The 14,412-nt window shown below is 39.1% G+C and overlaps 1 protein-coding gene across 5 annotated transcripts; it reads left to right on the top strand.

The window, feature by feature from the left end:
* Positions 1 to 190: 190 nt before the first annotated feature.
* On the top strand, positions 191 to 12,961 carry ZNF189 (zinc finger protein 189). 5 transcript variants are annotated; one of them, XM_045562738.1, is made up of 4 exons: positions 229 to 275; positions 471 to 537; positions 1,255 to 1,381; positions 10,233 to 12,961. In XM_045562738.1, exons 2-4 carry the CDS (start codon positions 505 to 507, stop codon positions 11,948 to 11,950), a joined length of 1,878 nt encoding a protein of 625 aa, XP_045418694.1. In that variant the 5' UTR covers positions 229 to 275; positions 471 to 504; the 3' UTR covers positions 11,951 to 12,961. The 5 variants fall into 5 exon arrangements, with proteins under 5 accessions (XP_045418697.1, XP_045418695.1, XP_045418693.1 ...); XM_045562740.1 differs by having other exon boundaries at positions 230 to 275; positions 1,297 to 1,381; XM_045562741.1 differs by having other exon boundaries at positions 191 to 537; positions 1,300 to 1,381.
* The last annotated feature ends 1,451 nt before the right edge of the window (positions 12,962 to 14,412 follow it).

The following is a 14,412-nucleotide window of genomic DNA, read 5'->3' as shown; positions in this document are numbered from 1 at the left end:
ATGCAAATTTAGTGGCAGGTGTTCCGTTTTTCCTAGCGGCTCCCTCTCCCTTTGCACGCCGGGAAATGTAGTCCGGTAGCCATTGCCGGCGGAGGCCGGACCACGACCCTCTCTCGGAGCATGACGGGAGTTGTAGTTTGGGGGCGTCCCAAGAAAGATCCGGGTGACGCCTTCTGGTCCGGGGGCGGGCGGTCATAGCGCTGCTTGGCTGAAAGGAGGAGGGGACTGGCAGTGGGGAGGAGGCTCTCGTGAGGCCTGAAAGGCTGCGCAACCAGGCAAGGGAGGAGGTTGGGGGTTTGGGGTTCAGGGGTGGAGGCCAGCCCGGGAGCGTGTCTGATATGCTGCCGGGGTCGTGATCGCCTGGGGACCGAGGCGGGCGCTAGCCAGACCCAGCAGGGAGCCTTCTCTTCGTGGGGCCTAATTTCCAGCAGCCCGGTAGGCCTCACCACAGGCTCCTTTCCGTCCGGCAGCCTCGGGTTCCTACCTCCGTTCTCTGGCCGGGAGATGGCTTCCCCGAGCCCCCCGCTGGAGCCAAAGGTAAGCAAGCTCCTGTGGGGATCCCCGTTGTCTCGCCACTGCCCTAGGTAGGCCGCACCACAGCTTCCCCCCACACCCCGCCCGCCTCATGACTGCCTTCTTGAGGGCCTGCACCGTGCAAGGAATCTCTGCACCCCTAGTTTTCTGGGGTGCGGTTCCCAAACAAACTGCCCAGTGGCTCCTTCTTTTCCAAGGGAGATTTGATAAATTGGAGAAAATTAGTAATGCTCCAAGCTAACTCTCTCATTAGTGAGTTCCTCCAGGTAAGGCACCATTTTTTACCTTCCCCTGTGTCTTCTGCGCCTGGCACTATGCCTGGACCCAAGGTATATGCTTACAGAACCTCAAGGAATTGAATAGGGTCACAAGCCAGCGCGAATGGAGAATTGGAGCAGAGCATTGAGGTGAGGGAAGCTTGGAGAGGCCTTGGAGCAGTTTATTAAAATTAAGATGTTAGGGTATAATTATTAAACCAGAAAAACCTTGTCCTTAGGCCCTTCACTATGGAGGACGGACAAGGATCAACTCCAGTTATCCTCGAATCTGAGGTGCTTGTCGATTATAGTTCTTTCCCAGAATTGGGCACCGTATGGAACTCTTAGTTACCATGTTCCTCCTAGCCTACTTGGCCTCATGATAAGTGATTGCTTCTGCCACTTTGAGTCGAAAATTGTCCTTGAGACACAGGAACTGACTACAGAAATCATACTATTTCAGGGGTTGCTGACATTTGAGGATGTGGCTGTGTTTTTTACCCAGGAGGAGTGGGATTATCTGGACCCAGCTCAGAGAAGCCTGTATAAAGATGTCATGATGGAGAATTATGGAAACCTGGTCTCACTGGGTAAGAATCTGCTGTTTCTCTAATTAACTAACAAGGTACTAGACATCAGACTCAGAGAACACTTGGACTAAACCATACCAAAACGGCTTTGTTCCAAAGTTCTGATTCAAACCTTTCAGTCATTAATTGTTTCCATGACTGTCATCCCTAACTTCCTTGCAGTGACTAAAATGCAAGCCTTTCTGGCTTCCTGTCTTCATAATCTCATTCCCATATTGCTCTGTACTTTCCCTCCTGGCTCATCCTCCCACTGCTTTCCTCCCACCTCTTTTCACTCTGCCTTCTGGAGCCCCTGTTCCTCTTCACATAATGTTCCTTACCCCTCCTGGCCTCAAGTGAAACCTGGCACTTTCCCAAGGACACCACTTCTCTGACAGTCCTTCAAGTGGGGGCTGCTTATTCTCCCACATCCTCCTCTTTCTCCATCCTTTGTCTCAAAGCTGGCAGGAAGAAATTATTGTTCTTTCAGCTTTTCAATGCTGTTCCCAAAGCATTAGTTTTCCACCTTCAAATAAAGTCTCCCCTCCTTTGAGGCCTCAGCAGTCTTGCTGTACCCACTCAATTACTTTTCACTATCATCTGTCAACTTTTTTTTTTTTGATCCCTCACATATAACTTTGTCACATGTTTTGTAGTCTTCTCTACCTTAACTCATGTCATTGAGGACCCAGTGAATACCTGAATCTTAGTAGATCTCAATTATATTGACTTCAGGGACCCTGCTTTCCATTATTTTTCAGCAGCTCATATACCCTCAATTTTGTCATAACAGGAAAATCTTAAACCTGAATATCCTATTCTCTGACTAGCTATTCAGGCAATAAATGTTTACTGACTGTAACTAAACTGAACAAAGGTAAATAAAACTGACATGCTTTCTGTCCTTGTGGAGCTTACTACAGTTTCTTATCTTTCTATCTTTCCTGCTCCTGTCCACCTAAACCTATTCATTCTTAATGATGTTTCCCTTCCCTTGACATCTTTATTTTTTTCACCAGGGTGTCGATCCTCCCCCAACTTCACCTCCCCATCTAATCACCAGCATGCTCTCTTGCCACCTTGTCATTGTGTTCTACCAATTCTGCAAACTTCAAATCCTGTATTTGTTATAAAATTCCCCTTTTCTTCTCTCCTACCTGAGTTGCTAAACACAGCAGGAGAAATCTCTAACTAAAGGGATCAATGTCCTGTCTGTATGCATGGCTCTTTTCCTTCTAGTCTCCACTGGGGTTTTACATCTCGGCAGTTTTTTTTGTTTTTTTTTTTTTGTCCTTGATGTGCTCACTCCCCTGTTCTACTTAGTGACTATTCCAAAAACTTAAGAAGTTTTCCTTGGGTGCATCACTCAATAGTAGATCTCACCCTCTTTTTCACAGAGAAAATAGAGGCTGCTAAGTATGAACTCTGAACTTCTCTACCCCTACCCCTCGTCTGCACACTTAATGCTGCTCCCATCATCTTACTTTTCAGAAACTTATCATCAATCATCTTTTTCCCCCTCTTATAGCTTCAATCTACTTCTTCTCCCTTGGTACCTTTATTCTGATGTTTGGTATGTTCACGACTCTTCCAACTGGGGAAAAGAGGAGGAAAAAAAAAAAAACCCTCCTAGGAGCCAGAGTCTTTCAAGAGTAGTTTATGTGTGTTTTGTACTTCTTTACCTCTCCTTATCTCTAAGCCCCTTTGTCTTGTCTGTAACACTCCCCTTCAATTGTTTAACAGTGGTCTATAATAACCTCATTGTCAGATGCAGTAGACTCTTCTTGGGCCTTATTTTATTTCATTTCTTTATGAATATCTGAAATTCTTTATTGCTTCCCTCCATTGGCTTGCATTCTCAGACTATACATTTTCCTTAGAAAACTTTACACTTCCTTCATCAGCTACCACTATGTGATGATAAATCTCAAATCTTTATCTCCACCTAAGAAAGGTAATGTGGAGCCTAACCACCTAGGTTCAAATGCTGGTTCCACCACTTGTTTAGCCTTGTGACTGTGAGTGGCACACTTAACTTCTCTGTGCCTTAGTTTCTTTTTTTATAAAATGGAAATAAAAGATCTCTTAGGATTATTGTGAGCATTAACTGAGTTAATATTTGTAAAGCACTTAGGACACTGACTATCATATAGTAAGTACAATATAAGTGTTGATTGATACCGTCATCATCGTTTTCTCTGTTGAACTTCAAATCCCTAGTCATATTCCTTTGAAGGCCACATAAGTAATTCAAACCTGTCAAGTTTCAATCCATTATGATTTCAAGGGCCTTCTCTTCAGAGTGAAGCACTATATTCTCTGTGCTACCTTGTGTATACTTGAGTTGCTGAATTTACCATAGTATACTATAATCATTCTTAATATGTTATTTCTCTAATTTCACTGATCACCATAATGACAGTAAATATAGTTTTTTATTTGATTTCTCCAGCACTTAAAACAGAGCCAGGCCTATATTATATGCTTCTTAAATACTTGTGTGACTAAATAAGTACAGCTGATTTAAGACGTAGTATCTCTTAACTGGATTATTGCATTAGCCCCTAGTCTCCCTTTCTTTTAATATATTCTGTCTCCTGCTGCCAAAGTGATTTTGTGTTAGTTAACTACTTAGAACTTCTGATGGTTCCTGGCCAGGTGAGATGGCTTACACGTATAATTCCAGCACTTTGAGAGGCCAAGGTAGGAGGATGACTTGAGGCCAGAAATTTGAGATCAACCTGGGTAACATGGCAAGACCCCATCTCCACAAAAAATAAATCAGCCAGCTGTAGTACCTGTAGCTAGCTACTTAGGAGACTGAGGCGAGAGGAAAGGTTAAGGCCAGGAGTTCAAGGCCCCAGTGAGCTATGTTTGAGTCACTGTACTCCAGCCTGGGTGACAGAGTGAGACCCTATCTAAAAAAAAACAAAACAAAACAAAAAACCTTCTGATGGTTCCTGATAGCTTAAAGAACAAAAATCTTAATTTCTTATCCTATTCTATCATATTAAGACCTCCCAAATATAGACTCTGCCTAGCTTTCTTGCCTCAGCTGTTATTTCATGCACACCACTCAATCTTCAGCCATATCAACTGCTGATTTTTTTTTTTTTTTAAGTATGCCATGATATCTCTGAGTCACTGCCAGCTTACCCATACATATGGTATTCTGGTTGATAAAACCAGGCAAGTACCCAGCCCTGCTTGCCCGTAGTACTGCAGCATGTGTATACCATATGGACAAAGGCGTGGCGGGGAGCCCATCTGTGATCTTGTACTTTTAGGCTCTCTTCTTTATTTCTACTTAAGTACAACTTTCTCTCATTTATTATTTCTCCTCCCATAGTCTTTTCATCCTCCTCAATGGACCCTGTCTCCATCCCCTTGATGAGAGCTCCCTTGATGAGAGATGGCTATTACTCTGCTGCTCCAATGTAGTGTTCTTTCTACTTCATCTTACTACTTTTCATAACACAATTCTCTTCTAGGTTTATAATTTTGGCTCTTCATTCATACCTTAAAAAAGCTTGAATAACTACATTGATGATACATCTGATAGCTTGATATCTCAGTTCTTTGACCTCTTTAATTTTAAGGGCTCTCTTCAGTCAACTCGAGCCTGATTGAACCTTGACAGAACTGGAACTTCTGTACCAACAAGACCTTGAACGTTGTTTTTCTTCTTTGATTATAATCTCTCTTCAATTATTTATTCAGTTATTTATCATTCAATAAGTAATTATCAAACACTTTGCTAAGCACTTGAAATTCTATTTCTTCTCCATGTTCCCATTTTATTAACCAAGAAAACTGTTCATTTAATACTCTGTTGGATAGAGAGATTGACAGCTATGATTCACAAGCCAAATCTGGCCTCCTGCCTGTTTTTTTAAGTAAAGTTTTATTGAAACATGGATGTGCCCATTCCTTTATGTATTGTCTATGATTATTTTTATGATATAATGGCAAAATTGAATAATTGCAACAGAGACCATATGGCTCCCAAAGGCAAAAATATTTATTGTCTGGCTCTTTACCAAAAAAACATGCCAAGTCTTATCCTATCCTAAAGTTCATTTACTTCTATTTTACTATTTCTTTGCTCTCTCTCTCTCCTCCCAGCTACCATGTTATCAAACTTGATTAAAGATTGTAGAAATCAACTCAAACTAGCTTAAGCCAACAAGGGAAATTATTACAGAGATGTTTTGTAGAATATATGAACATGGTTACAGGTAGACATAGAAAAGGACTGAAACCAGAAGATAAATCACTCTCAGAAAGTTAGGAATTACTCTTCATCTTGTCTCAGGCTGCTATAACAAAATACCACTGACTGGGTGACTTAAACAGACGTTTATCTCTCCCATTTCTGGTGGCTGGGAAGTCTAAGATCAAGGTGCTGGCAGACTCAATTCCTGATGAAGCCCTCTTCCTGGTTTCTCACTATATCTCCACTTGGTAGAGGGAGAGAAAGAGCATGCTTTTGTCTTTATTATTCTTCTTACAATAACACTAATCACATCATGGTGGCCCCACTCTCATGACCTCATCTAAATCTAATTACTTCCCAAAGGCCCCGCCTTCACATACCATTATTTTGAGGGTTAGGGCTTCAAAATATGAATTTGGGGGGCAGAAACAAACATTTAGTCTATAATGTTTCTTTTTTGATCTCTCTTTCCCCTGGGCAGACCAGTCCTTTCTTCTTATATTCACATGCTTCTGTTCTTTTAGCTTCTGATTTGATAAGTTACAATTCTAGCCACATTCCGATTAAAGAGCTATTTCAGTTTCAATTCCAAATTCCTGGGAGAGATCCACTTTTAGTCATCTGTCCACTCTAGACAAATTAGCTGTGACTACAGGATGGGATGAGCATTACCAAGCCCAGTTGTAATGAATAGTCTTTTCACGGCTGCTCTTTGTGGAGCCTACACTCATTTTCTTCTATTGCCTATTTTACTGTCCTATCTATTTTTATGCCAGTAACATTGTTTTATTTACTTTAACAGCATACTACATGTTATATCTGGTAAGATAAGTCATTGTTTAATATTCTTTTTCAGAATGTACTTAACTGATTGCATTCTTCAAATTAAAATTTAGATTAATTGGGATTTTTTTATTGGTTCATATGATTTTTTGATTGGAATGTGATTAGTTTCATAAATTAGTTTGGGAAGGAATTGAGGTCTTTATAATATTGGATCTCTTTAGCCATTTGGTTGACTCTGTTGAATTGTCCTTTTGTCTTTTTATGAATTATTTTTATGAACATTACATATTTCCTGTTATGTTTATTCCTAGGCTTTATGTTTTTTGTTACTATTGTAAAGAACATATTTCATTTTTCTATAATATTTACTAACTGGGTTTTTTTCATAGTAAAAAAACAGTTTTTCAATCTTGTAGCTATTACATATAAAATTCTTTGAGGAATTTTAGGTAGACATTCATATCATCTTCAAATAATTTTTTCTCATTTCTATTCAGTAAAACCCTCAGAACAATATCCACTGAATAATAATGTTATGAAGAGATTTTCCCTTCTTACAAGTTTATAATCCAATGGAAGAGACAAACACATAACAAACTGTTAAAAAGTATAGTGTAATAATAGCTGTAATGGAGTTATGGACAAGGGCTAGTAATAAAAACTGTAACACCTCAATCTGTCTGGTAGACTTGATGAATGCTTTGTAGAGAAACTGTTGCTTTGAACTGAATCTTAGAGAAAAACCGAGTTTCCCAGGTAAACAGTGTTGAGGTAAACAGTATATACAAAGCTGTGGCATGAAAGACCATAAAACAAGTAATTTGTCTACATAAAGTATGGCAAAGTAGGTAGGAAAGTGAATTGAGGCTTACAGAACATGTCATGAAGAGTTCTGATTATCATAGTAAATAAAGAGCTTTGATTTGATTTTAAAGGTGATGCAGTGCTGCTGAATCTACAGGTGAAATCTACAAGTGATGACATGAACAGAATTCCATTTTATAAAGATCTCTTCTGGAATCAGTAAGGCACATGTAATATGAGGGCAGCCTTAAGAACAGAGTCAAGGAATATTAGATGGCTACATGATTATAAGGGTTAAAGGGAGAAGGAGAAGGTATTCTAGAGAGGAATCTGTGATTTGGGTGATTGATTAACAGTAAGAAAAAGGGAGAAATCTAGGATGGTTTCCTCCTTTGGGACTTTAGGGTAATTGATGGAGGTACCTCTCGAGATGATTAGATGTGGCGAGAGACATGAGAACAGATAATGATCATGTTAATTGTGAGCTCTTTGTGAAGCATCTAAGTGGAGATATCTAGAGAGTGTATACATAAAGTAAGTAAGGATGTAAACCTGCGTAACAATAATGTAAAACTGTTGACAAAGGAAAATAAATAAATGAGGAAAATTTATTAGAAAAGGCCAAAGAAGTAGGGAGGGAACTAAAAGAATGTAATAGCATAGAAACCAAAAACAGATAATGTCAAGAAATGGGGGTGGTTCACACTGTCAGATGTTGCTGAATAAAACAAGGACTGCAAAATGCCCATTTTATATTTTCTTTGAAAGTCACTGGTGATTTAATGAGAAGTTTCTCTAGATGGTAGAAATAGAAACCACATTTCACAGTAGGTTATGGGATAGATTGAATGGGAAAGGGTTGGGCATAGAAAATATAGGCAATAAAAAGCTACAGTGTTAAGACTTTTTTTCCCCCGAATCTTGACTTTCATCAACGAAAGGATGTCAGGTTCAAGATAAAGTTGGATGTATTTATGTGATAGTAGGAAGGTGTCAATGGAGAGTGTAGACTGAAGAAAGAATGGTACTAATTAAACAACTGCCCAGAGGTGAGCAGGATCAAGAGGGGGTAGATAGATTAGCTTTGGATAGGAATAGGATATATCTTTATGTATCATTGGCAGATACTTCTATAGGTAGGGAGGTGGAAAGTTGAGGGAGTTCTTTCATCTTTTTTTATTGTGTGAAAGAAAACACAGTCCATTTAAAGCAAATTTGAGAGGAAATGCTCTAAGTAGCCAAGGAAGAAATCAACTTTCTAGCAGTTTCTCAGAGGAGTAAGACAAGAAGTTTGTTTGGAATAAAATAACTTAATGACTGGTTTGAAGTAAGTGGATGGAAAATTTAAAGATGACTCCATAGTCAGAAGACTAGAAAATTGAAAGAAAAGAGGATGTATGAAAAAGGAACTGTTTTGGGGGACCAAATGTAAATGAACTTGGAACTTGTTGGTAGATTAGATAAACAGAGAGGGATGTTCTTATGTGAAATACCAAGGGAATCTTTGGCCCAGGAACAGAGAATGTTCAGAGGAAACACTAACATCCATAAGAGACTAAACTCAGAAGAAAAATGATTGAATCTTTGGTGGCATTACCTAATAGGCAACAAGAGATGGAAAATCAGGAAAGAGGCCGGGCGCGGTGGCTCATGCTTGTAATCTTAGCACTCTGGGAGGCCAAGGCAGGAGGATGGCTCAAAGTCAGGAGTTCAAGACCAGCCTGAGCAAGAGTGAGACCACGTCTCTACTAAAAATAGAAAGAAATTATCTGGACAACTAAAAATACATATAGGAAAAATTAGCCGGGCCTGGTGGCGCATGCCTGTAGTCCCAGCTACTCAGGAGGCTGAGGCAGAAGGATTGCTTGAGCCCAGGAGTTTGAGGTTGCTGTGAGCTAGGCTGATGCCACAGCACTCTAGTCTGGGCAACAGAGCCAGACTCTGTCTCAAAAAAAAGAAAAAAAAATCAGGAAAGAAATCAGAAGCAGGCTTAAGTGTCCTATATGCCACTCTGTTATAGCACAGACCGTTAATACCATCTTTTCCTCAACACATGTAAGATTTTCATTTCTCAGGTATCATGCTGGCTCTCAGTTGGAACAGATGGTGTACCTTGGGTCTTACATCTTTAGAGGGTTGAGAATCATTTGTACTTGTAGTATGACTTGTGGTAGGTGAAGTCATAAGCTACCACCAACTGCTCTGTTTCTTCATTTCTTCCATTAGCTCTATGTTCCTTTGTACTTATTTTATTGTCTCTTTATATCATAGACTCCATGTCATTTCAACTCTGTTTTCTTTTTCTTTTAAAAAAGCTATTTTGTCTCCATATAGGAGCTACTTTTAGTATTTTCTTTATCGTATTATTTTCTTTCCCCATTTTTATTCATCAACCATTCCATTTGGTAGAGGGCTTCATGTCTTATCTCTGAATCCTAGCTAATTACGCAGTGTCTGGCTTGTTTTTCATGGGTAGCAAATAAATTCTTATTAGTGAATGAATTATTGTTTCCACTGATTCTTTGTTGTTTATCCTTCTTAGCACGTTTTCATGTGTTTCTTTCTGTTAATTATTTGGTCTGTTCATAGTCCAATAATTCTTTCTCATTCTGAGTTTTCCTGAACTTACTGTTTTCTTCTCCTCTTACCCTTTCTTCATTGATAGACTGGTTAATCCCACCTTTACTTGTTTTATTTCTTTGCCCATCTTACCTTGTATAATTCAGTGTTGATTTGCTAGCCCTTCCTCCCAACTCTAATTGCCCCCACTGTCTTGTTCTTTGCCTACTGAATACTTTTATCATACTCTTCTCTAAGAAAACCATTTCATTACATAGTATAACTAATAATAAATGTGTACCTTGTACTCTTTGCCAGGTGCTATTCTAAATGTTTTATATATATGAACTAATTGAATCCTCACAATAATACTGTGAGGTAGTAAATTACATTTTGTAGATATAGTAAATTAATTTATGTTGATTACCTTGGTTTTTGATTGTTTCTTGTTTCTCCTTACCATCAAAGAGCTTGGCTAATGTTTGTATTTTCTGTTTATTGTTCCAGATGTTTTAAACAGAGATAAGGATGAGGAGCCAACTGTGAAACAAGAAATTGAAGAAATTGAGGAAGAAGTGGAACCACAGGGTGTAATAGTTACAAGAATCAAAAGTGAAATTGACCAGGATCCCATGGGTAGAGAAACCTTTGAACTTGTTGGTAGGTTAGATAAACAGAGAGGGATCTTCTTATGGGAAATACCAAGGGAATCTTTGACCCAGGAACAGAAAATGTTCAGAGGAAACACTAACATTCGTAAGAGACCAAACTCAGAAGAGAAATGCCATAAATGTGAAGAATGTGGGAAGGGTTTTGTCCGCAAGGCCCATTTCATTCAGCATCAAAGGGTCCATACTGGTGAGAAACCTTTTCAATGCAATGAATGTGGGAAAAGTTTTAGTCGCAGTTCATTTGTTATTGAACATCAGAGAATTCACACTGGAGAGAGGCCCTATGAGTGTAATTACTGTGGAAAAACCTTTAGTGTGAGCTCAACTCTTATTAGACATCAGAGAATCCACACTGGAGAAAGACCCTATCAGTGTAATCAGTGTAAACAGAGCTTCAGCCAGAGAAGGAGCCTTGTTAAACATCAAAGGATTCATACAGGTGAGAAACCCCATAAATGTAGTGACTGTGGGAAAGCCTTCAGTTGGAAGTCACACCTTATTGAGCATCAGAGAACTCACACTGGTGAGAAACCCTATCACTGTACCAAATGTAAAAAAAGCTTTAGTCGAAATTCATTGCTTGTTGAGCATCAAAGAATTCACACTGGGGAAAGACCCCATAAATGTGGTGAATGTGGGAAAGCCTTTAGATTAAGTACATACCTTATACAACACCAAAAAATCCACACTGGTGAGAAGCCGTTTCTTTGTATTGAATGTGGAAAAAGCTTTAGTCGGAGTTCATTCCTTATTGAACATCAGAGGATCCACACTGGCGAAAGACCTTATCAGTGCAAAGAGTGTGGGAAAAGTTTCAGTCAGCTTTGCAACCTTACTCGTCATCAGCGAATTCACACAGGAGACAAACCCCATAAATGTGAGGAATGTGGAAAAGCCTTTAGTAGAAGCTCAGGTCTTATTCAGCATCAGAGAATCCACACCAGGGAGAAGACTTACCCATACAGTGAAACTAAGGAAAGTTTTGATCCAAATTGCAGTCTTGTTATACAGCAGGAGGTCTACCCTAAGGAAAAATCTTATAAATGTGATGAATGTGGGAAAACTTTTAGTGTTAGTGCTCATCTTGTACAACATCAAAGAATCCACACTGGTGAGAAGCCCTACTTATGTACTGTTTGTGGGAAAAGCTTCAGTCGGAGCTCATTTCTTATTGAACATCAGAGAATCCACACTGGTGAGAGACCCTATCTGTGCAGACAGTGTGGCAAAAGCTTCAGTCAGCTTTGTAATCTCATTCGACATCAGGGTGTTCACACAGGTAATAAACCCCATAAATGTGATGAATGTGGGAAGGCCTTTAGCCGGAACTCAGGTCTTATTCAGCATCAGAGAATACACACAGGAGAGAAACCTTATAAGTGTGAGAAGTGTGACAAAAGTTTCAGTCAACAGCGCAGTCTTGTCAACCATCAGAAGATCCATGTAGAGGTGAAAATCCAAGAAACCTATGAATGTGATGCTTGTGGTGAAGCCTTCAATTGCCGCATTTCTCTCATTCAGCATCAGAAATTGCATACTGCATGGATGCAGTAAATGTAGAAAAATATGTGAGCTCAAATATTTTATTTGAGACTACCCAAGTGCAGTTTTAGTATGGCTCAACATGGGTCAGATTTAGTGATAAATAAAGCAGATTTTCCTTGGCCTCAGGCAAATGATTTCTAAAGATTCTGTGAATAGTGGACAACTGCCCATGGTCAATTGACTTCCATTGCTCTTTGTTTTGATGATCATAAAGACTTGGTAATTTATCTACGCATCTTTCTTTAACAAATCTTTCAACAGAGAGGTTAAACCCAGGTTCAGTGCACATGGGAAGTGCTCTGAAAGACAAAGTTGAATTAATATAAGGGAGTTAATGTTAGAAAACAGAATAATGATTCCAGGAGTCTTCTGTCACTAGCGCATGGTCCTTTCAGTTCCATGATATGTTTGGCTGTGCATGCCAAAGTCCAGTGATTAAGCATATGTAAGTTGTCAAGGTAACAAAGCCCAGATGTTTTTGAAACCAGTATACAAAGTTTTTGTCATGGTTTAAAAAAGCTACTTGTTTGGCAACTAGTTAAAGAAAGGCAGTTCCAATGCCTGGTAGTTCCCAGATCTATGAAATGAGTGGACCATTAACTTTACGTATAAAGATTACCTGAGTAATTAATAAACCTAGCAAAGGTGTTACCAAGGAACCTTTGGGAGTGCCTTCTCCCCCACCCCCCAGATGGGCCCAAAAAGGTGGAGGAAGATATTGTTCTTTTATGCCCTCCCACATCTGTAAAAGATATTTATAATCCTGTATGAATAAGCTTATTCCTTCACAACCAGGAGCATGTGAAATGTACATATTTTTACTACCAAGAATTGGAAATAAAAAGACCTGGAGTCTATGCTAGGAAGCTGAGATATTTTGATATTGCATTTTTTTATGGTAACTAGATTTTGCATGCAATTTTAAAATCTTTATTTTTGGTTCTAGGGCTTCCTTTAGTTAATGGTTACTATAAACCTATTAATTCATCTGTTTTAATCATTAAAACTTGTTTTGTTTTTTGCTTTGTGTAAGAGTTGTTACTTAAGTATAAAATCAATCCTGTCAAATATGTTACTGTGCTTTTAAAATTAGAACCAAGGATTTGAAGGAAATTGCTCTCACTTGTTCTGCCTGTTAACTTTTTCTGGAGTAGTTCAGTTAAGTCCAGGTTCTTTAGTGTCTGACTGTAGAATTCCAAATCACCAGAACTCTGCAATTCTAACTTTCTAATGGTTTGGGCAATTCTTTCTCTTGTACCCCAGCTATTCTAAAAATCACCTCCAAACGTTCATCTTCCCATCTCTTTGTGTGTGTGCCTGAATGTAAATGTGGAGGTTATGAGACCTGTATAGAAAGATACCTATGTTTGTGCACTCCCTTATTCAAATTAGGTACTCATAGTTACTATACAGTTAACATTTCGAAACAGAGCTTGTAGCCCCATTAAAAGTACACAAAACAACTAACTGCATCTGATTCCTCAATAAAATTATCCTCCTGCCCTGACTCTTCCCAGTTTTATTTATTCTATACCAGTGGTTCCCACACCAGGGTCCTAACTAATACTGAGGCTCTTAGCCTTGTGTTCATCATTTTAAAAACCTGAAGTATATGTTTTTGCTGCATGCACATTAAAGCATTTATTTGCTTTTTGCTGGAATTACATCACTTTCATGTATGTTTACCTTGCTTAGCAGAAACTCTGGCTGTTGTTGATCTCATAGTAATTTGAGGCCATGGTTATATGAGATATTCCTACATAATTTTTAACATCTGGATGTGAATTTGGAGTGACAAAACTCCAGTAGCAGTGGTTAGTTCCTGACTATACGTACAAATCATTGCTTATAAAAAACAGCTACCCCAAGAATGTTTTTTTGAGCAATTATGTGTTTACTTCTGTTTCCCAAGAAAATGATAGTAATGTGCAGAGGGCTTTAGAGAGGAAAATGGGCTGGGTGTGATGGCTCACACCTGTAATCCTAGCACTGTGGGAAACCAAGGCAGGAGGATCACTTGAGACTGAGAGTTGAAGACCAGCCTGAGCAAGAGCAAGACCCCGTCTCTACTAAAAATATAAAAATAAAATAAATAAATAAATAAGAAGAAAGGAAAATGAAGTGCCTAGAAGAGGGGGGAAGGAAAAAGTTAATCTCTCAAGAGGAGGTGATGCTCAAGATAATACTAAAAGATGAGTACCAGGGAAGATGAATTGTGTCTGAAAATGATGAATTGTGAGAATCTATAGGGTGAATTCATGGTTGCTTGAGATGACTCGGAGATGTGGCAGGAGGTAAGGCTGCCCTTAAGTAAGGGCATATCACGAGAGTTGTCATACTAGGGAGATTTTATTCTTCTGCCTAAAATTTTCTGTTATTTTGTATTTATGCTATATACATATATTAAAAGGGCACATATTTGAAGTGTACAGCTCTTGAGTTTTCACTACTAAACACCTATGTAACCAGCA

Source organism: Lemur catta, chromosome 10 (assembly GCF_020740605.2).
Source record: "Lemur catta isolate mLemCat1 chromosome 10, mLemCat1.pri, whole genome shotgun sequence".
NCBI lineage: Eukaryota > Metazoa > Chordata > Mammalia > Primates > Lemuridae > Lemur > Lemur catta.
The sequence above is the reverse complement of the archived record's forward strand: the minus strand, read 5'-3'. Positions and strand labels throughout refer to the sequence as shown.